This window comes from Hylobates moloch, unplaced genomic scaffold (assembly GCF_009828535.3).
Source record: "Hylobates moloch isolate HMO894 unplaced genomic scaffold, HMol_V3 SCAFFOLD_7, whole genome shotgun sequence".
In the NCBI taxonomy this organism is placed as follows: Eukaryota; Metazoa; Chordata; class Mammalia; order Primates; family Hylobatidae; genus Hylobates; species Hylobates moloch.
The window spans coordinates 28,998,407-29,025,428 of record NW_026652282.1 but is presented as its reverse complement, the minus strand read 5'-3'; the positions used below and the strand labels follow the sequence as shown (position 1 = coordinate 29,025,428).

Genomic DNA, 27,022 nt, shown 5'->3' with positions numbered 1-27,022 from the left:
CAAAAAAAAAAAGTCTACAATTTAGTCTTTAAACAGTCTACAGTTTAGTCTTATCTCTTTGTACTATATTCCATATACTATTCATTCTTACCAATGAATAGTATATATAGATATATTTTACTTTTCTTAAAAATATTGCTTTATTCTGTGTATTATTTTAAATATAACAGTCAATCAGAAACATGTTCCCATGTAATGTATATAGATCTTATACATTCTTTGTGAAAGTCTTAGATATTGAATCAAAATGTATTCTATTATTCTTCTACATTTCTGGATTATTATATTTTGATTAGAAAAGGTGGACTATCAAATCTTTATTTTTGTTCCTTTTAAAATTTTCCTCTCTATATAATTTTTAATGTCCCAGTAAAGTAGGAGAATATGCTTTTTCCAGTGTGCACAAAATACGGATTAAATTTAGCTTGTCGGTTTAAAACCGCCTCTATTCTTGTTTTTTTTTTTTTAATTTTTGTCTATTTTAATCTAACAAATTGCGGAAGAGTTGTATGTAAGGTACCAACTGCATCTATGATTTTGTCATATTCTCCTTTTATTTCTAGTAATTTTTACCTTATGTAGAACACAGCCAAGTGTTTGGGGCATAGCAATTAATGACTGCTGTGCTTTGGGAAGAAGTATGATTTTTATCATTACAATTGTTCTCAGAGACCCATTTAGTGCTTTTCGGCCTTGAACTATACTTCATTTGATGCTATTACTTTGACTTTCACTTTTCAAAAAATGGTTTTCTAAATCACCTGTCATTAACGCAGCATTGTGACCTTGTATCTTTATGTTTCTTGTAAACAGCCTATAGATGGAGTGTGCATTTTAAACTAGAGTATTTTGTCTTTTGACTTATATCAATATTTTTACATCTTTATAGGGTATATGTAAGATTTTGCTACATGCATAGAATGTATAATGATTAAGTCAGGATACTTAGGGTATCCATCATTTCAAGTATTTATCATTTCTATGTGTTGGAAATAGTTCAATTCCTCTGTTCTAGGTATTTTGAGAGATAAAATATATTGTTGTTGATTATAGTCACCCTACTCTTCTGTCAAACATTAGCACTTACTCTTTCTATGCAACTGTATGTTTGTACCCAGTAACCAATCTCTCTTCACCAATTCTGTCCACCTACACTCTTCCCAGCCTCTGGTATCTATAAAAACAAATATCACGTGTTCTTACTAATACGTCCTTGATGTTATGAAGATATAAAATAGAATGATAGATATTTCATCTTTAGATGAGACGTTTTAACCAACTTCATTTTTAGTATAACTCTTATCACTGTATCTGTTTTAATTCTTGTCATACTGATGGTCATTATTTACTCTTATCCCTCTTTTATAATTTTATAATTCATCATCTTCTTCACTGCACTCTACAGCATCTCTTCCCGCACTTATAGGTTATTTATAAGTTATACTTTGTACTTTCATTTTACTAGTCCTGTTTCCTATTTTAAACAACAATTTTATGCCTATGTTTCTGTAGTGTTGCGCCAAAATTAAATAAGAACAATGCCCTCATCACCAAGATGATTTACTTAGTCAACTTCTCATTATTTTCAATCAAAGGCAAAATCCTTTAAAAACAAGTAATTTATAATTTTAATTCCTGGCTACTATTGTTTTCACTTGTAGTATCACATAACTAGCTCAAGATGTCATGTTATTACTTAAATGAAACTATCACTTCATAAAATTTGACGAAAAACCACACAAGATTTATTTCCTATCACTGTTTTTTTGTACCCTTTATTTCTCATTGTTTTGAAATCTTTATTATACAGCCATCCTTCAGTGTCTGTGGGACACTGGTTTCAGGACTGCCCCACAGATATCAAAATTCAAGAACGCTCAAATTATTTATATAAAATGGTGTAGTGTTTGCATGTAACTATGGACACCCTCCTGAACACTTCAAATCATCTCTAGATTATTTATCGTACCCAGTATAATGTAAATGCTATGTAAATAGTTGTTATGCAGTATTGCTTAGGGAATAATGGCAATAAAAATGTCTGTACATGTTCAGTGCAGACACAGCCATCCATGTATTTTTGCAAATATGTTCGATCCATGATTGGTTAAATCCACAAATGTGGAACCCGTGGATACAGAGGGCCAACTGTACTTCATTTTTAATTTGGTTGGAACACATGAGAAGTGTCCTCATAAAAACAGAAAGGATGTAAACTTTGTAAACCTTGCATTTTCAAAATGATCTTTGCAGTCATCGTGATGGATTTATTGAATAGTAACATTCTTTAATATCTCTCCTCTTTTTTTAGTAGTCTCTGTAGGTTATGAACAATTGTCTTCCAGTTTCCATTGTTTTCTTGTTTCAACTGTCTTCAAGCTACTATTGTTTCCAGTGTAAAGTCTGATTCTAGTCCAAGTATCATTTATTTGTATTGAACCTTTTTTCTTTCTCTCAAACTCTAAAGATGCTCTCTGCCCCACCCGTTGAAGTACAGAAATTTCATTAGGGTATAATTTAAAATGTTTCTAAATATGTGTCCCTATTTATTATTTTATTTTATTTTGTTTTATTTTATTTTTGAGACAGGGTCTTGCTATTGCCCAAGCTGGAGTGCAGCAATGCAATCATAGCTCACTGCAGCCACCAACTCCTAGGCTCAAGAGATCCTATTGCCTCAGCCTCCTGAGTGGCTGGGACTACTGGCCATCAGTACCATGACTGGCTAATTTTTAAAACATTTGTTTGTAGAGATGGTGTCTCATTATGTTGCCCAGGCTGGTCTTGAACTCCTTGAATCAAGTTATGTTCTCACCTCAGCCTCTTAAAGTGCTGTGATTACAGTTGTGAGTCACCACTTCTTCTTTAATTCTTTTTTGCACTTGGGTAACATTTTAAATAACCAATTAATATTAATAACTTCTTTAGCTCTGGAAAATTTTCTATGATGATTGTTTTAATTATTACAAATCGTCCGTCTCTTCTTTTTTTCTCATTGTGGTACTTATCATTGCTTAATAGGTATCTTAGATCTATTCTCTAAGTCCCTTATTTTTTCACTATTAATGTCAGTTTATTCCTATTTGTTTTTAAGTTGTGACATACTTCTTCTGGTTGACTGTAAAGAATCCATATTTTATTTTTAGCCATGACCATTCTCTTTTCTAAATTGTCTATTATTTAAAAACTTGGTAACAGGCTTTCTGTGCTCTAATGATAACCTTTTAATGTTTCTAATTTTATTTTTATTAAATGTGTCTTCCATATCTTCTAGTATACTACTTGTATGGACTCTCAGCTTTGTCTTTCTCTCCAACCCCTTGTGTCTTCTGAAGAAGCCTTTGCTTTATTTTCTCTCATGCCTTAGTCAAAGAATGTAAAATGTCTTGGCACAAATGCAGTTAAGGTTTTGACATTTTGATCCATAGTGATTGATTGAGAAGCAACATGGATACTGGAAGTTTTGTTGTTGTTGTTGTTTTGATCTGATGAAGAATTATTTAACGAGCTGAAACCTATTCACAAAATTTATATACGGGAAAACATCTGTGATCTCATGGACAAGGGGTGGAAGTAAGGCTGTCCTCAGCCGTGTAGTACAGCCACTCTCTAGTAATGCCTGCATGAAATAAACTAGCAGGTACTGACCCCCTTCTTAAGTCAAACAGATCTCCTTAAATCAATGGTCTCCAACAAATCATTCCACATATATACTTGAAAACTATCAGATCCATAATTTGTGTCTCAGTTCTTGCCGCGATACACGTATCTTTGAAATACCACCAGTTCATCATCATTCTACACCTGCATTTTTTTCCATAATTTGAGGTCCTGATACATATATTCTTCTAAATTCTAGCATTTAGTTGTTAATATCTTGAGGTTGCATGTACTCAGCTCAAAGCAAAATAGAAAATATATCTACGATGTGATTTACCCATTCTCAACCTTTCTATTTTGTGTGTCTGTATTTGCACAGACACATACATACGTACATGTGCATATATATAATTAATAAGCTTTGACCAGATAAATAATGCAAATTATGTATAATTCACAATAACAGGTTTTGAAATTAATTATCTTCAAAGTTTAGTGAGATTACTTACAGATTTAGGTTGTGTCTACCTGAAAACAAAATACAGTGTATTAGCAATTCAGAAAAATCAATCGGATATAGAATAATAATAAATTGGTTGAGTTTTCACCTTGTGACATTTTAGTTTGGATTTAGTAGCCTGTCTAAATTACCTTTGTGAAAAAACTAGGCTACAATATTTTCTGATAGATATAATACTAGCATTAGAATTATTCATATAATCTTAGTTTTCACATTATTTAAAATAGAACCCATTCTTATATTTTTAATAAGCAATTTGAAAAAGATGTTTCTTGTATGATTGCCATTATAAAAGAATATTAATTGAGTGCTCATTAGGTAACTTTAACCACATTAAGTACTAGACAGCCCTTTGGACAGAGACTGAGTAGAACAGAAAACCATTACAGAACATACTTTGGTATTAACCTTATCTATAAATAAAATGTATTGTCATTCTCTAGATTAGCACGGTCCAATAGAACTTTCTGAGATGATGGCAATGTTCTATATCTACACTGTACAATAAAGTAGCTATTGAGGCTACTGAGAACTTAAAACATGGCTAGCAAAAACAGATGTACTAAATTTTTAATTGTATTTGCTTTTAAATAATTTTGATTTACATTTCTTTAGTCGAGTGTAGCTAATGACTACCATACTCGATAGTGTAATTATAGGCATCTTTACAATCACTTTCATTTCTAATAAACAGAATACTTTATTGAAAAACATAATTATGACACATGCATATTTAGACATAGATACTGAGTTGCCGCATTAATCTACAGATAGTGTCCACATTTTCTGAGGGGTGTGACAAATGTAATATAGAAATAAAAGTGTGAGATTATTCTGAAAAATCTACTCAATTTGACAGATCCACAAGGCAACAGAAGTTAAAAGTGATATAGTAGGGTGAAATATAACTGCAGTATTTAAGGTCTTTCCATACTTATTTTTTCTTGTGTTACTTTTATTTTCACACTGAATTAAGTATAAGTATGTGTGCGAGGTGGAGGCAGGTTTCGATTTGCTTGTCAACATACAAAAAGATTGCTATAACAAGTATTCCCAAGCTGACATTTTGGAATAGCTTAAAATAAAAAATATATACTAGATATATAAATGAAAACTTTTATGAGAAGAGTTTGGGAAGAGTTATCAAAGATTAAAATGATTTTTTGAATACAAGTCTTCTCATAGCCTTCAATTTGCTAATAGACATTATGACACCCATGGAGAAGCTAAAATTAGTATATCTTAATATTGTCTATATATCATGATCTCAAATAATTGCTTATGTTTGTATTCATGTTTAATGAGTTACATTAATACCTAAAACGCAACTTAAGGACCTAAACATGTGTGTACAATAGCATGTAGCTAATGTGCTATGAATTGTAGAAATGCAACATAGTGAAATCAGATATACCTTTTAAATCTATGACAATAAAGATTGCATTATGAAATGAAGAAAATATTCCTGTTTTAATTCTGAATATTCCTAAATATAAATTATAAATGTAGATCCCGGCAATTCAGCCACATATCTATCTTATAATTATCCTGTTAAGTTGATACTTGTTTCTTCATTAATTTATCCAACAAATATTTTTGATAACATACTGTATGCTAGGTACTAGGCGTGAGTCTTTGCTGCATTTATTTTTTGCTGCCTTATAAGTTGGCTAGGGTATGTAACTTTATCTATTAATTTATAGGTTATTTTTTGGAGATGGTTTTACAAAGCAGGCCACGATTGTTGGTGCTTATATATTGCTGCTTATGTGTTGGTACTTATCTTGGTGGCAACCAAAGCCCTTTTCTTTCTCTTCTCTCACAGGCCATACTTAGTGACTAAAATTTTATCAAGTTACTAATTTATGTTAATTCTTTGAAATTCTGCATAAAAATGCAGATGTTGTCCTTTGAAACAAAAGACTTTAAACCACTATAAGCCATTAACACATTTTCCAGATTCAGTCTATCAGCTTAATTACATAGTAATTGAGCTTGGCCCTGAGGAATTAGGTAAATTTCATGGTGTAGAAAGTCAGAATCCACATGAGGCAGGTCAATGAGCAGGTCTGTCCAGATCTTTTATATAGGACATTATTTATACCTGGCCTTCTAGAAGTAGGGTGTATTTAAAGACTGGCAAATCCAGCATCATCTGCATATCTTTTTCACTAACAGCCTGCCCTGCTTTAAAAATTCTAAGTTTAGAAAATAAACAATATGGGTATAAAGGATGATTTTCTTTCATATTTTACCTTGATTATTTTATGTATGTTGGTGAGTTTTATTCTTTTTAAACAAAGGGGGTAAATTGTTGGTCGATTCTTAATAATTATTCTGAGGTGGACATGCCCTTTTTTTGGTTACATAGCTTCACATAAGCAATTTTATAGATGATGCAATAGGAAAGGGGAAATCACATAAGAGCAAACACTCTCTCATTGCTATTTTTTCTATGCAGGGTCATAACCAATATGCTTAGACTCATTAGATTGATTATTCAAGGTCTTTCTACCCAGTGACTTAACTAAAACATACAAAACGAAGTACTGTCAGAATGCTGTTATTGTCATGCCATTATATGTATCCAAAACAGTGACAACGCAGATTAAAACCATACCCATCTCATCTGCATCATGTTCTTTTGTTTTTATGGCTTATTGTTTGAGGGTTTTTAATCACCATCGACCGATACAATATTTTTGCCTAATTTGTTTGTGATTTGCATTTTTATGCTTATAATGTCTATTATAATTATCCAGGAGAAATAAATAAAAAATCTCTCAACTTTCTTTATTACTGTAATGAGTCCTAGAAGGAAACTTGTCTTCCTCTGAAGACTTGTGAGGCCAAGAGACAGAGCTACTTGTCTAAGACTTAAGTCTTTCCCATTGCCTTTTCATTTATGATCCATCAGAACCTACTTAAAGCCTGCAGTCCTATTTTGGATTGACATATCATTGTGTTATTCCTTGTAAATAGTCCGTAATATTTAAGAATGGCCTTTTGAGGAAAGGTAATCACATATAAACTGACATACTTTCATATTATGGCTCGTAGATTTTCATGTTATAGCCCACAGTAAATCATTAATAAATCTTACTTTGAGGATTTGCTTATTTTCATCTTCATTAACACCAATGAAGTTAAAAAAAATGGCTCCATCACTATTTTACTGCTTTTGATCAAGATAATAGTCTATTTTTGTTAGACTTTTGATGCATTGATGTATTTTTCATGTGCCATATTTATATGAGATATATAGTTGTTTTGTGGCATATGTCATAATAATATGTCATATAGCACATTTTTCTTCTTGAGTTTCTTTGACCTCATAACTCATAAATGGGCCAGTAACCTCAATGCATTTAAAGGAGAGAGAAGTCTTTTAAATCATGGAGGAAAACATTTTGTTTAAAAACCTAGACGTAATGCACCATTTGTTTCAAAACAGGATTGCTTTTATCCTATGCAGTTATGGCCCTTCAAGAAACAAATTTTATGTAATGAAAAGAATGTGATAACTGAATTTCAGATAAATGAAAGTTTATTCAAAACTTTGTGAGTGATACCTGTACCTACTTACACAGCTCAAAATCTCGAAAGTGTTTTGACTTTAAGTTTAGATCATACAAATCATAATTTTGTTCTATAATAGTCATTAAGCATTGATCGAACTTTTGATTTTGAAATAAAAATAGGCATTTTATGGTTTCTTTCACATATCTTTGTTTCTAGAAAATGAGGCTAGTATATTCTTTGGGGTATATGTGGTTAAAAATGAAAATAAAGACAAAGAAATAAAATGAATTAATCAGATTATAGCATTTCCTTGCTAATGATGCATGAGTATCTATAATGATATAAGGTGGTAAAGAACATTAACAAAAGCAAGTTGATTTTCAAAAGTTTAGACAGGATTTATACACATCAGAACTCAGAAGGATATAATTATTCAAGGCAGAGTTAATGAAATTCAAATGAAAAGGCTTAATCTGAACAAGTACCTGGATTTTGCATAAAGAAGAGAAAATGAACATAATATTTCCAATTACACTGATTTTTAAATAACTGTCTGAAATTTTTATTAAACCAAACTGAAAGTCATTCAATGGATGTAGTTTACTCATTATAGATTCACACGACTGTGCCAATAGGAATGCAATACTTTTAAGGAATACATAGTAAACTAGATCTCCAAATGTCTGGTTCTCTTTTGATTCAATTTCTGGTAGTTTCTTGTATATGAAAATTACAAAAAATTCTATATATTAAACATTATTGTATATATCAGAATGCTATAATAAATGAGAATATTCAAACTTAATAAAACGGGATTTTCTAGAAAATGAGTTCACAGTTTCCCAGTGGTGTCAAAAAGTTGTTTTGGAATATTTCTATTTCTCACGAAAGGTCACAAGATCAACCCTTAATTTTCTCTAGTCAGTTGATCTGTACCACTTAGTATCTGTTATCTATGATGACTGGATACTATGTATCAAGATAGTAAATCCTTCAATAGATCTGTCTTCATTAAATATATTTAAAGTATAACAACCTTTTAGACTTTATAACATATAGCTGAATTGTTGCCCATAGGTAATTGTAATCAGAAGCATATTAGAAATTACAGGTATTCTAATATATCTTTGTAATGGAAAGAAAAATTTTTAAAAGATTACTTAATTATCAGTAGTTTAGGATAGAAATGATTTTTCTCATTCAGATTTTTCTAAAGCAATAAACTATACCTTTTTATTGATTATGTTCAACCGTAAGAATTTTAATATTTCTAAGTGTTCTAGAAAATGTGTTCATGCCATGGCTGAGCATGGAGGGATTATTTCCATGTATTGACACTGATTGCTCTATGGCTTATTTGTGACAATCTTGAAAATAATCACAATATGTATATTATTAGAGCATTCGCAACCTGAAGTTCCATGGCTAATATTTCTTTGAAGAGTATTTCAATCAGGTTAATAATAGCTTCTTCATTATTAAAAAGTTTGTAAAAAAATTATTTCTAGAACCAGATATAGAATTACAATTATTTGTCACTTATTTTGGCATCTAAAATTTTCTTAAAAATTGAACTCTTGTACACAGAGTAAAAGGATAGTTACCAGAAAAATTGGCAATTTAAATAGATGCCACATAGCATTCTTCTAAAAGAGACTTTCATTGAAAGATAGGTGAAAATGGTTTTTAGTCTAATGTTCTGAAGAATATTTGTTAAATCGGTATATAATAATCTATGGCAGACACATGGGGTCAGGTGGAGAGAAGCTTAACAGATGAGAAGCCAGGGTACGGTGTTCTGCCTACATTCTTTAAGCCGTGGTTTAGGACTATGATTAATACTGGATCTTATTGACTGAGACACAGAATTCTGGTCTGAGAGCACGAATTATTGTTTTTTAAGTAAATCTAATTTTTATTTTATCTAGTGTCACTGAATGATTTTTTCTTTTTTTTTTTTTAAATTATACTTAAGTTCTGGGATACATGTACAGAATGTGCCCGTTTGTTACATAGGTATACATGTTCGATGGTGGTTTGTTGCACCCATCAACCTGTCATCTACATTAGGTATTTCTCCTAATGCTATCCCTCTCCTTGCCCCCCACCCCTCCAACAGGCCCCAGTGTGTGATGTTCCCCAACCTGTGCCCATGTGTTTTCATTGTTCATCTCCCATTATCAGTGAGAACACGCGGCGTTTGGTTTTCTGTTCCTGTGTTAGCTTGCTGAGAATGATGGTTTCTAGTTTCATCCATGTTCCTGCAAAGGACACGAACTCTTTTTTTAATGGCTACATTCTTGTTTATGGCTGCATAGTATTCCATGGTGTATATGTGTCAATTTTCTTTATCCAGTCTATCACTGATGGGCATTTGGGTTGGTTCCAATTCTTTGCTATTGTGAACAGTGCTGCAATAAACATACATGTGCATGTACCTTTATAGTAGGATGATTTATAATCCTTTGGGTATATATCCAGTAATGGGATTGCTGGGTCAGATGGTATTTCTGGTTCTAGATCCTTGAGGAATCGGCACACTGTCTTCCACAATGGTGGAACTAATTTACACTCCCACCAACAGTGTAAAAGCGTTCCTATTTGTCCGCATCCTCTCCAGCATCGGTTGTTTCATGACTTTTGAATGATCGCCATTCTAACTGGTGTGAGATGCTATCTCATTGTGGTTTTGACTTGCATTTCTCTAATGACCAGTGATGATGAGGTTTTTCTCAGATGTTTGTTGGCTGCATAAATGTCTTCTTTTGCAAAGTGTCTGTTCATATCCTTTGCCCACTTTCTGATGGGGTCTTTTTTTTCTTGTAAATTTGTTTAAGTTCGTTATAGATTCTGGATGTTAGCCCTTTGTCAGATGGATAGATTGCAAAAGTTTTCTCCCATTCTGTAGGTTGCCTGTTCACTCTCGTGATAGTGTCTTTTGCTGTGCTCTTTAGTTTAATTAGATCCCATTTGTCAATTTTGGCTTTTGTTGCTGTTGCTTTTGGTGTTTTAGTCATGAAGTCTTTGCCCATGCCTGTATCCTGAAAGGTATTGCCTAGGTTTTCTTCTAGGGTTTTTATGGTTTGAGGTCTTAGGTTTAAGTCTTTAATCCATCATGAGTTAATTTTTGTATAAGGTGTAAGAAAAGGGTCCAGTTTCCGTTTTCTGCATATGGCTAGCCGGTTTTCCCAACACCATTTATTAAATAGGGAATCTTTTCCACATTGCTTGTTTTTGTCAGGTTTGTAAAAGATCAGATGGTTCTAGATGTGTGGTGTTATTTCTGAGGCCTCTGTTCTGTTCCGTTGGTCTATATATCTGTTTTGCTGTCAGTATAATCTGTTTTGATTACTGTAGCTTTATAGTATAGTTTGAAGTCAGGTAGCGTGATTCCTCCAGCTTTGTTATTCTTGCTTAGGATTGTCTTGGCTATATGGGCCCTTTTTTGGTTCCATATGAAATGTAAAATAGTTTGTTCTAATTCTGTGAAGAAAGTCAATGGTAGCTTGATGGGAGTAGCATTGAATCTATAAATTATTTTGGGCGGTATGGCCACTTTAATGATATTGATTCTTCCTTTCCATAAGCATGGAATGTTTTTCCATTTGTTTTGATCCTGTCTTATTTCCTTGAGTAGTGGTTTGTAGTTCTCCTTGAAGAGGCCCTTCACATCCCTTGTAAGTTGTATTCCTAGTTATTTTATTCTCTTTGTAGCAATTTTTAATGGGAGTTCTCTCATTGTTTGGTTCTCTGTCTGTTATTGGTTTATAGGAATGCTTGTGATGTTTGCACGTTGATTTTGTATCCTGAGACTTTGCTGAAGTTGCTTATCAGCTTAAAGAGGTTTTGGGCTGAGACGATGGGGTTTTCTAAATATACAATCATGTCATCTGCAAACAGAGATAATTTGACTTCCTCTCTTCCTATTTGAATATCTTTCTTTCTTTCTCTTGCCTGATTGCCCTGGCCAGAACTTCCAATACTGTGTTGAATAGGAGTGGTGAGAGAGGGCATCTTTGTCTTGTGCCAGTTTTCAAAGGGAATGCTTCTAGCTTTTGCCCTTTCAGTATGATATTGGCTGTGGGTTCTTCATAAATAGCTCTTAATATTTTGAGATTTGTTCCATCAATAACTAGTTTATTGAGTGTTTTTAACATGAAGAGGTGTTGAATTTATCGAACACCTTTTCTGCATCTATTGAGATAATCATGTGGTTTTTTTTTTTTGTCATTGGTTGTGTTTATGTGATGGATTACATTTATTGATTTGTGTATGTTGAACCAGCTTTGCATCCCAGGGATGAAGCCTACTTGATTGTGGTGGATATGCTTTTTTATGTGCTACTGGATTTGTTTTGCCAGTATTTTATTGAGGGTTTTCTTTTTTGTTGTGTCTTTGCCAGGTTTTGGTATCAGGATGCTGCTGGCCTCATAAAAAGAGTTAGGGAATAATTTCTTTTCTTTTGTATTGCTTGGAACAGTTTTAGAAGGAATGGTACCAGTTCCTCTTTGTATCTCTGGTAGAATTGAGCTGTGAATCTATCTGGTCCTGAGGTTTTTTTTTTTTTTTTTTTGTCGGTAGGCTATTACTGCCTCAATTTCAGAACTTGTTATTGGTCTATTCAGGGATTTAACTTCTTCTTGGTTTAGTCTTGGGAGGGTGTATGTGTCCAGGAATGTGTGCATTTCTTCTAGATTTTCTAGTTTATTTGTGTAGAGGTGTTTATAGTATTCTCTGATGGTAGTTTGTATTTCTGTGGGATCGGTGGTGATATTCCCTTTATCATTTTTTATTGTGTCTCTTTGATTCTTTTCTCTTTTCTTCTTTATTACTCTGGCTAGTGGTCCTATCTATTTTGTTAATCTTTTCAAAAAACCAGCTCCTGGATTCATTGGCAAATCTCATTTGTATTTAAAGTTCCTTTATGCAAATGCCAAAATAGTCAAAATTTGGGTTTGAAATTCCGTTTAAGGAAGTTAAATACAATTTAGCAGACAAAAGTGAGTATATTTTGAGTGTCTTTTTCTTCATTGTATTTGACCATACAGCTACGTTTCTTGCTAGCTATGATCCACAATTACTATATTTATTAAGCACCAATATGAATTTAAGATAGCTGAGAGCATCTCAAAGTAATGAAGATTGAGAAAACTACATATCAAAGAAGAATCAGAAAATAGATATAAAGATCTTAGAATTATTTTTCTGTTAAGAAAAAGTGATGAGGACATGCATCAAAACTTTTTTGAATTCCTACTGCTTTTTTTAAGGCCACCCAGATTTTTTTTCTAAATATTTTTAAGATATGTCCAATTCTGAAACAACTCCCTTGATTAAGCAACTAACTAACTAACTAAATAAATAAATGAAAAACTACAACTTGTCTTCTACTTACTCTGTTCCTGATAACAAAAATCTTTGTTTTCCAGAAACTTACAGGTGTAAAATGTATCATTAAAGGCAGATATAATTGCATAATTAAATGAGTATTATGAGAAATATGCTTCCTTTCAATGACGTGAAGCTATCTTTACTGCAGGGGTTAAAGCAACTAATGCGAATAAGAAAGACGAGCTTATTAACTTGTGAATTTTATTAAGAACAACATAGTGGTCACTAACGAATGTAATGCGTGCAAAACACAAGCTTGTGTTACTCGTGCTGTTGATTCTACTAAGTGTTTAATGAGTCAGTGAAAACATCACATTCAAATAGCCTGCTGAGTTATTTTTCTTTTAAGTGTGTAAAATGCTTATGATGAAACAGTGAAATTAAGCATTATTTTAGAAATCTGTTAAATTCTGAATTTTTTTTTATCAAACTCTGGGCCAAGTTTCTAATACCTTTTAAATGTAAATGAGAAATATATGTACTTTATTCCATTGATCATGAAGGAATGTGTGCCATGGATTTGGTTAAGATATACACAATAAAACAAATGTTGTAAAAGGTATAATTATTTAAAAGCTAATTTGTGCAATTCTGTGAATTTGTTATATGACAACTAGATGAGATATCTAAATTAGAATTATTTCATTTTTTATATCATGTAAGAATTGAGTATAAAAATCCTAGGTCAGAGAAATGAAAAAGAAAACATAAAGTGACCAGCTTATAAATTTTACTCCTCTTTGTGTGGAGTTCAGTCTAGTATCCCCAAAGTCCAATTTATTACATTACTGCAAAAATAAGTATTGTGTTGTCATAAAAGGCTGTGCAGTAATAAACGGCTATGTTAGCATACTCATCGTCTGTACTTCCCCAGAGACCCTACCACTGAAACCCTCAGGTGACCTCATCAACAGGCAGGTGGCAGTTGATCAATTCTAGACAAAGTTACTGGGAGAATAATTTCAATTACAAGAATTTTGCTGCCTATAGTGTAGGCAGAAGAGAGCAGTGGTCATCCATCTTTCTGAATTTGCGTGCCAAGTAGTATTTATTTTTTGCTCTTATAAAGAATAGGGAAAGAGGTATTACTGGGAAACTCCAGAAGGACTCTGGAGCTGGAAGTTCTTATCATGTCTAGCACTTGGATCCCAGTCAGAAAAGTGTAGGTGCAAGAGAGGAAGCTAGTGCTCCCTTATATCTCAGGACATTCTGGAGTTCTTTTTAAAATATGAATTCCACAGTCAATTCTGCTCATATAGCAGCTTAATTAGCAGCTTAACTTAGCAAGAGACTAGCAACAAAAACAGGAGCTAATGTGTAGAATTTGAAGGAGAAGAGGGCTTAATACAAAGTTACATACCAGCCTAACTACTTCGTATCCGTTGTATCTCAGTGAAGATTAGGGGGAAAATGTATAGGAAAGTTGCCTGTGTTAGGAATAAAACAGATTTCAACCCCCCTCACCCAATCCCATATCTAGATTTCCAGGAAAATTAGAATTTTAAATGCCAGTTGCAAATTAGAATTAGAAATTTAAATGCCGGTTGCAAAAATCATCTTTTTCTTAGGATAAAACTACTCTCCTTATGACCTCATGGTCTTTCATCTTATATTTATGGTGCTAATATGTTTGTGTCGCTTATTATGAAATGCTTTTAACACTTTTTGGAAAAAGTAGGTATATAATTATTAAGTAACCTTTTTACTAGACTTACCATCATGAGGTTTTGAATCCAGTTTCAGCCCAGTTTGTAGATTCACTTGTCAGCTGTAGAATGAGACCTATATAAACTTAATGGAGGAGGTTTCACTGTTAGGAAGCTAAAAAAAAGTTGTTCTTTTGTATATCTATACCAGCACACTGTCCGTGAAGAAACGATGATGGTGATGACTGAAGACATGCCTGTGGAAATTTCTTATGTGCCTTCTACTTATCTGACTGAAATCACTCATGTCTCACAAGCCCTATCAGAAGTGGAACAACTTCTCAGTGCTCCTGACCTCTGTGCTAAGGACTTTGAAGATCTCTTTAAGCAAGAGGAGTCTCTGAAGGTAAAACCAAAGCACTTTCATTCAGATTTTACAAGGTGATCATGCTGATCATTCATAGTGCCAGAACAATTGAATTAAATCGTATACATCATGATGGCATTTTGACTTACACCTGGAATTCTTAAAAATACTTGATAGTGTGGTTAGCTTCAGGAATCTAGGGTAGAAAGACATAAGTTAGAAGATGTATTTTACAATATTTAGCGTGGAGAGACATCCTAAAATGAAGAAACGCAGAAAAATGATCATTTTTACATGCAGTAGGGACAGAAAGGAACCACCAGAAAATAAAGTTTGATGGAGGAACAGTTTATTCCTAGCTAATGGATGACTTCCGTTTCATTTTCCAGAAACGGTAGTTAGATTTTTCAATTGTATCTAATGTACATTGTTTTTGTTTTATATTTTTTATGTATACATATTCAATTTCAAATTAATGTCAATAGCTGTGCTATAACATATGGAATAAAACTGAATAGCATTCAATAAAATATTTTCTATATAACTGCCAGCTAAAGGCTACCAACAAAATCCGGCTTCAAACCACCAACAGCAAGTTACTGAATTCTGAAGTAAGACAAATCATGATAAGGAAATAGGCTATGAATTTTAGAAGGCAGTGTCTGAAGATAAATGAATGTAGGATCAAGAAAATGTATATAATAATGTGTCTCCAGATAATTTTCATGATCGTACATTTTACGCTCAAAATGAAATAGTATACCCAGAGCTTGGTATTTTTCAATGCAAACAGCATGCGATTATAGGCAAAAGATGAGTTTGCTATCAGCAGCACATATTAGCTAAAGTATTTTATACTCAAATGGTTTCCTGGAAGCTCATTCTATATCACACATTTGCCTGTATGAATATACAAATAGATAAAGCTATTTGTTTGTTTTGGAAATCGGTGTTGCAGTATCTTCAGTGACTTGACTTTAATATCTTACATTATATCAAATAAGCTATAAAATTACACAGTAAAATAAGAGCTTCACAGATCTCTGGAACTGTTCCATCCATGTCTGTATGCCACTGTTTTTTACTCTGTTTGAAGTAAAAGTCAAATCACTTATTGGTACAATGAAGAAAAAAAACCTAATCAGTTAATAAAATAAAGCTGATGTGCCAGAATTCCTGTCATTATTTTTATTAACTAAGTTCTCATGGCAGCCTAGTTTGTAAGTTCATCATTGTCATTCAAAATGTAAATTATTGCTAATGAGCTAATATTCATTCCTTCCCAGGTTCATGGACATTTGGTTCAGGGGAGTAGTGACCCTGATCTTATTAAGTTGCCCATTGAATAACTCTGTCTCCATACCTCTTAGCCTGGCATACTCAGAATGTTAGACCCTTGGCTACACTCATAGTGAATTATTTGTTCATCCTGATCTATTTAATATTATTATAGCTGACATCAGTCGTAATAGTATTGATTACTGTGGTTTATAATATGGTATTATTGTAGGTTTAATTTAGCTAAATGGTTGAATCCCCATAAGGTGCAGTTGTGGGCATGATTCCTTCTCTCTCCCAACAAATCTCCAGCAGGTGAATGGGCTTCCTACCTTCGTCGACTTTTTGAAGGGGGATAGTTTTGAGCTCAGTCTTTTCAATGAATATGTATTTCCTGTTAAAGGCATTCATCATTGTCATTATCTGGTAGTAAAAATAGAAAAGCAGTGCATAAATTATACAGCTGCTGGTTGGGAAGGTTTCAAATTGTGGTTGATTTTATTCCTGACAGATATGCATGAATCAAATTACAGAACTATAGTAGGTATTGCTGTGCGTTAACATACATACTCTTTTGAAAGTGCAGTATAACACAAATAATACGTAATATGTTAAAAGAATTACTTTCTAAACAAAATACAACTAAAATAGCACGTATGGTTTCAATAGATGTATTGAATTGGAAAGCTACCTAATCATGTTGACAGCGACTATGCAGATAAACAGCAACATATATATGTATGTATATATATATATATATACACATATATACATATACATACACATATACATATATATATGGAAATCTGCATTTCATAGCAAAAACACTAGCTAAGGCAGAGCTAGAGAAGAATGAGAAACATACACATAAGTAATATTCTCTTTCTGATTTATGAGCCAATATTTGCAGTTAATTGATTGTGATTGCTTGTATGTACAAAGTTAATAATACTCATAACAGACAAGAGTACATAATTTTAGAAGAATTGCAATTTTTGAAAGTTTAGAACAATATTAACTTGCATTTTAGTTTTAAGAAAAAATCATTTTCATGATAAAATTTTCCAAAATATAATTACGTGTTAAACTGTAAAATCCTACTTTAAAGTATCTCATATGAAAGCATGAACGTAGAATTTCTTAGCATCATAAGTTTTAAGTTACCAAAAGGTTTTCTCTTGAGAGAGTTAAATATTTGAAAGCTTATCCTAAAAGCAGAAATGATCCACTTAAAAGACTTAACTGAAAGGATTTATCATCATGTGTCCATATACCTGATTTTACTGAAAGCATCAGTTTTATTGGAGGATGAAACACTCTTGGGATGTCACCCATATCATTTCCTGACTCAGCATGCCTTGTACTCTGACTGGCAGCTGCCAGATCCAAGTGTCTCTGACTGTTTGCCTTAGGGCTCTCTCTAGTAATCAAAGCTCATGAGTGTGAGGTAGTTAAAGCTCTGCATCCCCCATGTTCCCCAGCAAACCTCAACCAATAACAAATAACTTTTGGTGGATAAATACCACTACTCACTCATTCTTCAGTTGGGGTAACTCTGAAGCATGATTTATGCTCTGACCCAAAATTCTGTTCCAGGATGAAGACCCCATCGCACACAGTAAAAACCTGCCTCATAGGATACTTTTTACTTGCTCCCTGTCCTACCTTACACACACTTTACTAGCACCTCCTTGGATCATTCCCAAATACATCCCTTGTTTTCGAATCTGCTTATAGGGGAATTCTATCTAGGACATTTTTGAAATAAATAATGACATATTTACTGTGTAGTTTGCATTTATGTAGAAAAATTCTTAGAAATAGTTCATGCCTTTGGAGTGGAATTCTTCAAGTGATTCTGCTGCTCCCTCATTCGGGGAATCCTTAGTCCTTAGCTGTTCAATTAGGCCTTGGTATCAATAAATGTGAATTTTTAGGACAAAAATAAGAACATAGCTTATAATAAGAATGACAACTTTGCTTTACCTTTTGCAATAATGAGAATCAATTTACAGCTAATATTATTCTTTATGGTAGAGCAGAATGTTTTCACCCGAAGATCATGAACAAGACAAGCATATCTACCCACATCCCTTCAATATTCAACATTGCACTGGAGTTTCAAATCACTGATAGGAGGAGGAAGGAAGGGAGGAAGTAAGGAAGAAAGAGAGTGAGGAAAGCGGGGAGGGAGAATTGAAGAAAAGAAATAAGGAGAAAAAGAAGGAGGAAATAGATGGAAGGAAAGAAAAAATACCAGGCACACATCATATCAATTGTCTCATCCAAACCAATTATAGTACAGATGCCTTGTTTGGAGTGAATAAAATGTGCTATACTTTGGGTAACCAAGAGGATGATGAAAAATGTGGCCGTATGAAGAAAGCTCACAGGTAGGAGACGTGGTGGTCCTAATGTAGATTTTAAACAGGAACAAGAAATAGAGACAACCCTTGTTCCATTTTGAGACCACAAGGGAAAGCTAGTAGTGAGCTTATAAGCCAAAGATAGTGTGAAGCAAAGTCGTTCAAGTCCTCTTGAGTTCAGGTTTTTTGCATTGCTCTTGAGAAATAAAAAATTGTTAGGACAAGTAAACCTAAGGAATGTGGATTCGTATATTCCAAAAATATTTATTAAGCTCTTGGTATGTACCACACACTATTCTAAGTGCTTATAAAACAGTGAAAAAGACTAATGAATCTTTGCCCTCATACAGCTTTTATTATAACATTGGGAGACAGAATAGAAGCAAGCAAACAAAAATGATAAGTAAATATTGTGTGTTGCTAGGTGATAAGTATTTTGGGAAAAAAAAAACCAGAATCTATTAAGGGGATACAGGACCACTACAGGGGTAGATGTAGGTATAATTGAAAGTGGCAGGATTGCAATTTCAAATAGGGTAGAAATGACCTTTGAGCAAAGATTGGAATAAGGTAAGGGAGTCAGCCATGGAGTCTGAGTAGAGAAAATAGAGTAAAGGCCCAAATGTGGGACTGAGCTTATCTTAATCAAACACCAACAAGAAGGCCAAAGCGGCTGAAGCAAAACAAGCCAGCGGAAGGGTAGAAAGAGATGAGGTTATGGGAGTTGTGTGTCCAGACTGTGGAGGGCCTTTGGGGCCATTGTAAAGAAGACTCTAAATGAGGTGAGAGCAATTGTAAGTTTTTGAGCAGTTGAGTGGCATGATCTCAATCATGTTTTAAAAGGATCACACTGGCTTCTGGGTTGAGAGTAGAACTGTAGGGGACCAGTAACAGAAGCAACAAGAGTTGAAAAAGAGATGCTGGTGGCTTGGACTCAGTCGGTAGTGACAGAATGTCAGATTCTGGAAATATTTTGAAATTAGAGATAGCAGATTTATTTCTCTGGTCACAGAGAAACTTAAGCATGCGTCTATGAAAACCCATTCTCAGCAGACTTGGGGCTGAGTTAGAATTTTGGTGTCATAAAACTTAGCAGAAGATCCCTTGAGAGATTTACGATTTCTTCTCATATTTTAGTCTTCGATACTTCAATCTTGCCTTGAAGTTGGGACAAAAGTACTGGCAACAGAGATTTTTAATACACTGGTTAAGATCTTTCTCCTCTGGAATCTGTTTCATAGCACTTAAGCACAAATTTAATAATCCTAATTAGTTAAATGAAGGCAAAATTATGCCATGAGCAAAGTGACTGCTTTTCTATTCTTGTATTAGGAGAATTAGATAATAGCAAGAGGCACCATATATACAAATCCAAACTAAATATCTGAAGGAAAATAAAAGAATGATTGTTTATATGCATATTGTAATACAGGGGCATTTAATAATATTGGAATAAAAGAATATTGCAATGACTCTTAAATAATCATGGATCATATAAAATTTCAAAGCAAAATTTGTTTGCAAATGCTTTTTGAATTCTACTTGAATTTTCTAATAGTTTAATAGTTCTAGCAGTTTAATGCATGAAAAAGATGAATTTTATTAATATATTGTGACTTTGTAGAAATTGATCTTTTGGACTATACATAAACATTTGCAATAATGTGATCAGTTGTTTCTCTTAGAAAAATTCAGTTTTTCAAAATATTTATTCGGTTATAAATATAATTTGTTTATTCAACAGCTTATATGACTTGGGATTTATTTGATTGATTTGTTATATATAAATGTGTGTATTTTCTAATATTAATCATTAACTGTAGTTTAAATAATGCTTAAATTATTTCTATAGTACATTATTTTTCATTTGTATTATATGAAAAGATTTGTATTATAGAGAAGAGATTATAGATATTTACTGTATTTCAGTCATGCCCAGCTCATATTTATATGTGCTTTGGTACAGTTTTCTTTTATATTTTATACAAATCTCTCTTTTGTAGGTAATTATCCATTCTTTATCCCCAACCATTATTTTATCAAGCCTGGCAATTGTCCTACCTTGACTATTATGCTGCAAGTTACTCCCAACTCTGCTAAAATGCACTTTAAGAACGCACTCCTACTCCTTCCATTCTCCCAGCAACACTATTTTCATAATTCCCATCGTGTCAATTGTAGAAAGCAGAAACTTCCATTTTAAAACTTACAAATCATGAGGCTGGTAGAAATTTTGAAGTTGCAATTAAGTTTTGGGGACGTTTTCCTTTTATTCACAAACGATTGAAGCTGTGCTTCGTCCAATTATGTCATTTTTTTATGTGTGATATATAATTACTGATTCGTTATTTATGCAAAGACAATGCATCATCCTATGAACAATATTTTGGTCCAAATAAATAGCTGTGTTTAGAAAGTGTTTTCAGACATGGGGACAATAAACCATGAAGAAAAAATTAAAAAGTCAACTTACCATAGAGCCACCAAAAATAACTTTTTAACTTGTTTTGGAAGCTCCGTAAAACCTAGTTAATAAGTACTTTAATGCCTTTTGATTGAACACAGTTCCCAATTCGATATGTCATTAATGTAGTGCCTGGTAGCTGGATGGGATGTAAAGAGTGTAAGAATTAGGTTTATATAGGGTGTTGCCTTTATCTGTCAGATAAAGACAAATTCCAGAGAGTGAAAATGAACTGGAGTTTGAGTCTTTGGTTCTCTTATTTCTCTTTTTCAATTTTAAGATAGATCTACTCCCCAACGGCTGCTGTCACAACAGCTACTAATGGGTTTTTCTAATCCTTTTTTCTTAGAAATAAAAGTTATGTGCTCCTCTGTTAACCAAGTTACAAAGTGTCTCAAGGCATTTCTGATACCTAAAACTGCTTAAAGCTATTATTTTCACCTTCCCAAAATATGACGACAATAGTGCCTAGGGTTTTATAAGTCTATAAACACTATACATGCATTTAAGTATGTGTATAACCCATTTAACTGCAGTGCTACATTTTTCAAGAAGGTGATACATACACACAGCCACCAGGAAGAAAAAATAGTATCTTGTTTGTTGTTTTTTTTTTCTCCACCACTGTGTCTAGAACTCCTGGAACAGCACCTAGCACTTAATAGGTACTGAATGTACATCTGTTGAATTAGTGAGTGATGGTCTGATACATGTAGGTGTGGACTCTGAGATAGAAGAAGACAGCGCAATGTTAATCGGCGCCGGTACTAAAAGAGAAAACCAAATTTACTTCTTTTTGTATTGTATCCTAACTCACTGAGTTAAATCATCTAGACATGTGAATTCTACAAATCTATACACATATAAGCATGAAGAAATTGTTCTAGGTTTGTATATACTGAATCTAAAACAATCATTTATGAAAATGTGTGACAGGGAACCCACATATAATTGAGACATTACTAACATTTTTCCACATTATTGAGCTTTCGTTATGTGGTTATGATAAGCAGTAGAGTAGAGAGTTCAGCAAAGTACTGTACTGGAACCTAAAAAGCTTAGAAATATTTAACCTGATTGTTGATAGTTGTGCCCTTGGGCAAGTAACATAAAATATTTAGGCCTGTTTTTTAACGTTGAAATTAAAGCGGTGATAATAACTGCCCCTGCCTACTCAACTGTACTGTTGTGAAGATACGGTGAAATCATGTACGACTATGTAGGAAAATTCCTGTTAAAATGTGTAATTATATAAATTTCAAGATTTGTAAAATGCATATTGTTTCATCAAACATCCCAAATTCTAAGAAAGTTATAAATTTCCATGTAAAGTATCCTAAAAACAAATTACCTTTAAGAATGTGTTAAACGTTATAAAATTGCATATTTATAATTACAAAACTGTAAATAAAATGTTAACCACATAAAATATACATAAAGTTATTTCCAGATTTGGCAAATACTCTAAAGCTAAAAAAACTTCAAAATAAGAGAATACATACAAGTTAAAACACGTTTGCTTTTGAAAAAATCTTCCTTAGAGGATCTTACAAACTTGATCATATTCTTTTATTGTACAGATGTTCCTTGACTTATGATGGGGTTATATCCAGATAAACCCATTGTGAGTTGAGAATTTCGTATGCGGAAATGCATTTAATACACTTAACCCACCAAATATCATGGTTTAGCCTAGCTTACCTTAAACATGCTCTGAACACCTATGTTAACCTACAGTTGCGCAAAGTCATAGAACGCAAGACCTATTTTATAGTAAAGTGTTGCATATCTCATTCAATTTAAGGAATACTATACTGAAGTATGGTTCCTAATGATTGTATATCACTTTCGCACCACCCTAAAGTTGAAAAATCATTAAGTAGAACCATTATAAGATGGAGACCGTGTGTTTTTGCAAGGCTAGTTGTTACTTATTCAGGAGTAATTTTTTTATTCTATTTATTTATGGTATAAAAGAAATAACTCATTTTATTGTATATTTATCTTGAGGTACAGAAATGCAACTCTAAATTATTCCAAGATTCTGTGTACCATAACTTTTATCAAGAAGAGGATACTGTTTTCTAGCTTGTTTTTCATTGTTGTTTTATTTTGGGCTTTAGTTTTTTTATGAAATATGTTGATTTATTTTTTCCATTTCTATTTCAGTAACTTAAAACCCGTTGTTCTAATTGTGAGTTCAGAACCATGACAAAAACTATTGAAAAATATTGCAACTCTAGGCAAAGAATGATTTAATCAGTAGTATTTTTTTCTCCTTTTTCCTTTGGAATCTTGAAATTTGCTTTTGTTGTTTATTTTTTGTTGTCTTTCCTTTGCCATTTAAAAAAGCTAGTTTGTGTTTATTTTTTCCTGGTTAAATTTGTAACCATGAACATATTAAAATTATAATACTATTCCATTGAACCTTATGAATTGTCATCAAGTCTTTCAAAATGGTTAAATATTGGCAATATCTTATAGTTTAATACAATGACTTGTACCCAAGTCTGCTTATTTCTGAATATTAATATATATCATTAAACGTCCTGAGGGAAAAAAATCAAGAACTTTTTGTTGTAAATCACGTATGATTAACAGACACCAATTCCCAAATTTAATTTGCCAAACCACAGGCAAAAGATTAAAAAGTATTATCAATAAGGAAATCTATGGAGCTTCCAAAAAGGTAAAAAAATTGAGTAGAGTGTTAGCTTCCTGCTCCCATATCGTGTTTTTCTATTTCTTTTCTTTTTTTTTTTTTTTAGATGTATGCATTTGGGTACAGAACAATTGTGTGAAAGAGCGATTTTGCTTTTCTGTCCCCCATGTAAAACAATATGATGGAAAGCACATTTACCCAACATCAGTAGTATTAGTTATATATAAAACAGGCATAATATTACCAAATATGTTTTCTGTTTTTCCAAAATAGTTTACTGTCATCAATATTAATTTTTGTAGGTTTGATTATATTTTATCATGTATGCTAGCTACCTATGAAGTTGCTTAATCATTTATACTAAATTTTCATTTATCAAAATAATAAGATGCTCATGATTGCATATTTAAATAGAATTAAAAAGTATAACATGAATTTTAAAAAAGCATATTCCATTCATTGGTGATAATCAATTTGTGAGGTTTTCTTGGATTGTTGTATTGCTTTGGAATTTTTCCTCCATAAAACCTACCTGCCCCTCCTCTGCTGAGTCACACAACACTAAAAGCATATGCTGACTGTAAGAAATTTGAGATCATAGAATGCCATATATTTTGAACTAAGAGAAAAGTACTTACTTCTATACAACCCCCTTTGCCATGCGTGTGAGTCAGTTTTTCTATTTGGATTTTCTGTAAAATGATTTAGTTTATGTGTACAACTTAACACAAAATGTATGTATCATAAAAGGACTGGTAAAATTGTTTTCAATTCACTTAGTGCTGATGGACTAGAATCATTTTATCTGAGAAACACTTGGATCAGTAAAGTGCAGGGTTCTTTGGTTGTTCTTTTTGTTCTTGCTGATGCTCTGTGGCATCCGAAGAAATGGGCAGACATAATTCTGAATAAAAGAGTTTTTTGTTAGATATCTAATGTGCTGTGAGGAAACCATAAGGAAACTCAGCCAGGAAGTGCACATGGACTTCTATTCCACTGTTTAACAGCTAATGACCAGTAAAAGTAAAGTAGAATAAACAAGGAATTACCTAAATAGCTCACGTCTGACCATACCTGAATACCTATCTACAATGGCTGAACAGAGTAACAGATCTTAGAGGTTCAATGATTCAATTGAAACTGGGTTTTCATAAGCAAGTTCAACTCAACTTTTTACTTCAAGTCAACAGATATTTATTAATGCCACAAGTGCTATGCTTAACATTCTAAAAGATAAAGAAATATTAAGGAATAATCCTTGTACTCTGGTAGCTTATAACATTATTGAATATACATATTATAGTTATACAAACAATTTAGAAAGTAATAAAGACATTAAGGACATAATCCAAGCAAAAATATATAAGACATGAGTGTAACTGAAATCATGAAAAGAAGAAAGCAGCACAAAAAGCAGAAACTAGGAAGAATTTTATAGAGGAGGAATCCTTAGCTTGAGGTGTGAATATAATTGGAATCTGGACTAACCTTGAATCTAATTCCTGACAGTTCCTATTTTTGTGCCAGGACACATTCTAAACACTTAGAGTAACTTGTATGGTCATCATAACAGCCCATAACAGGCTCTATTACTGTACCCATACTCAGATAGAGAAATGGAGATCCTGATCAGTTAAGTGACTTGCTCAGGTGAGATAATTTTTTTTTTTTTTTATTTAGAAAGAAAAGAGGTTTAATTGGCTCACGGTTCCACATGCTATTACAGGAAGCATGGCTGGGGGTGCTCAGGAAACATACAATCATGGTGGAAGGTGAAGGGGAAGCAGGCATGTCTCACAGGGCTAGAGCATCGAGAGAGAAAGAGTGAAGGGGGAAGTGCTACACACTTTCAGACAACCAGATCTCGTGAGAACTCATTCACTGTCATGTGAATAGCAAGGGTGAAATCAGCCCCCATGATTCAATCACCTCCCACCCGGTCTCTTCTCCAAAATTGGGGATTACAATGAAACATGAGATTTGAGTGGGGACACAGAGCCAAACTGTATCAGCCAGGAGTTGGTAATCATTGAGGCTGGATGGGAGACACCAAGCACTTTTTGAGAGAGTTTTGTCTGTCACCAGGTGAGTGCAGTGGATGGTCTCGGTCCTGCAACTCGCCTCCGGTTCATGCCTTCTCTGCCTCAGCCTCCTGAGTAGTGGGATACAGGACCTGCCATCAGCCTGGTAATTTTTTTGTGTTTTTTTTTTTTTTTTTTTTTTTTTTCACCGTGTTAGCCAGGATGGTCTGGATCTCCTGACCTCATGATCCGCCCGCCTCAGCCTCCCAAAGTGCTGGGATTACAGGCATGAGCCACCGTGCTCGGCCCAAGTACTGCATTTATAAATGTTAGAAATTTGCTTAAATATCATAGTTGAAGTCCGACTCTGGATGTTCAAGCTCCAGAGTTTCTGCTCTTAAGCACTACACTATACGGTTTCTTGATGCAGAATATGTTTTCAAAGTTAAAGATATAAAGTAAGGGTAAAAAAAAAAATTGTATCAGAAGGATGTGTCTGAAGAATAACAAAGAGATTATCCTTCACTTTGTTATTCACTTTGATTATCCTTTGAAGTGTCTCTGCTGGCAAAGCACTAGGAAATCCAGTTGGATAAAAACTGTGAATCCAGTTTTTTCTTGTTTTTTCCCGGAAAAAAGATGGGCTAAAAGATGGGCTTGAAAGTGTCTAAAAAGCTATATATCATCATAGATGGATTTTGGTCAGGGATAATCCTTAAAATGGCAGGATAAATTGGACACAAGAAAAAATTAAGAGATAAAAAATAAGTAAGGAGATATTTGTGTTCAGCATAGCTGGACCAATTTAGAAACCATACCCTTGATTCAGTAGCTGTACCAGGACTCTCATTATTAAAGTTCACTCAGGAGATGTCCAACATCCTAGATCACCCGTCTTCCTGTGTTAGTGCAAAATGTGAACTGGATTTCCAGATTTCTTTCTATCTGGTTAAATAAATACTCTGATTGGTTGAAGAAAGGTTTTCTGGAAGGTGTATATAATCCCACCATGGCAACAGAACCAAGAGTCTCTGACTGTCTACCAACTTGTAGTCTTAAATTTTTTCCCTGTACTTTCTTCTAGTGCCTTCTATTTCTGTTATCCCCAAAACACCTTGATGTAGCCTTAAGGAGAATCAACCATCAAAGGGCTAACTCCCTCCTCCTGCTGGGTGCCTTCTCTGT

At 33.3% G+C, this 27,022-nt stretch overlaps 1 protein-coding gene across 1 annotated transcript in view; it reads left to right on the top strand.

Annotated features, from left to right (window-relative positions):
- Nucleotides 1-27,022, top strand: part of DMD (dystrophin) — a 2,251,240-nt gene that overhangs the window by 992,893 nt on the left and 1,231,325 nt on the right. Inside the window, exon 40 of the mRNA XM_032756167.2 lies at nucleotides 14,891-15,085. Coding sequence (XP_032612058.2) covers nucleotides 14,891-15,085 — 195 coding nt within the window. The remainder of the gene's footprint in view (nucleotides 1-14,890; nucleotides 15,086-27,022) is intronic.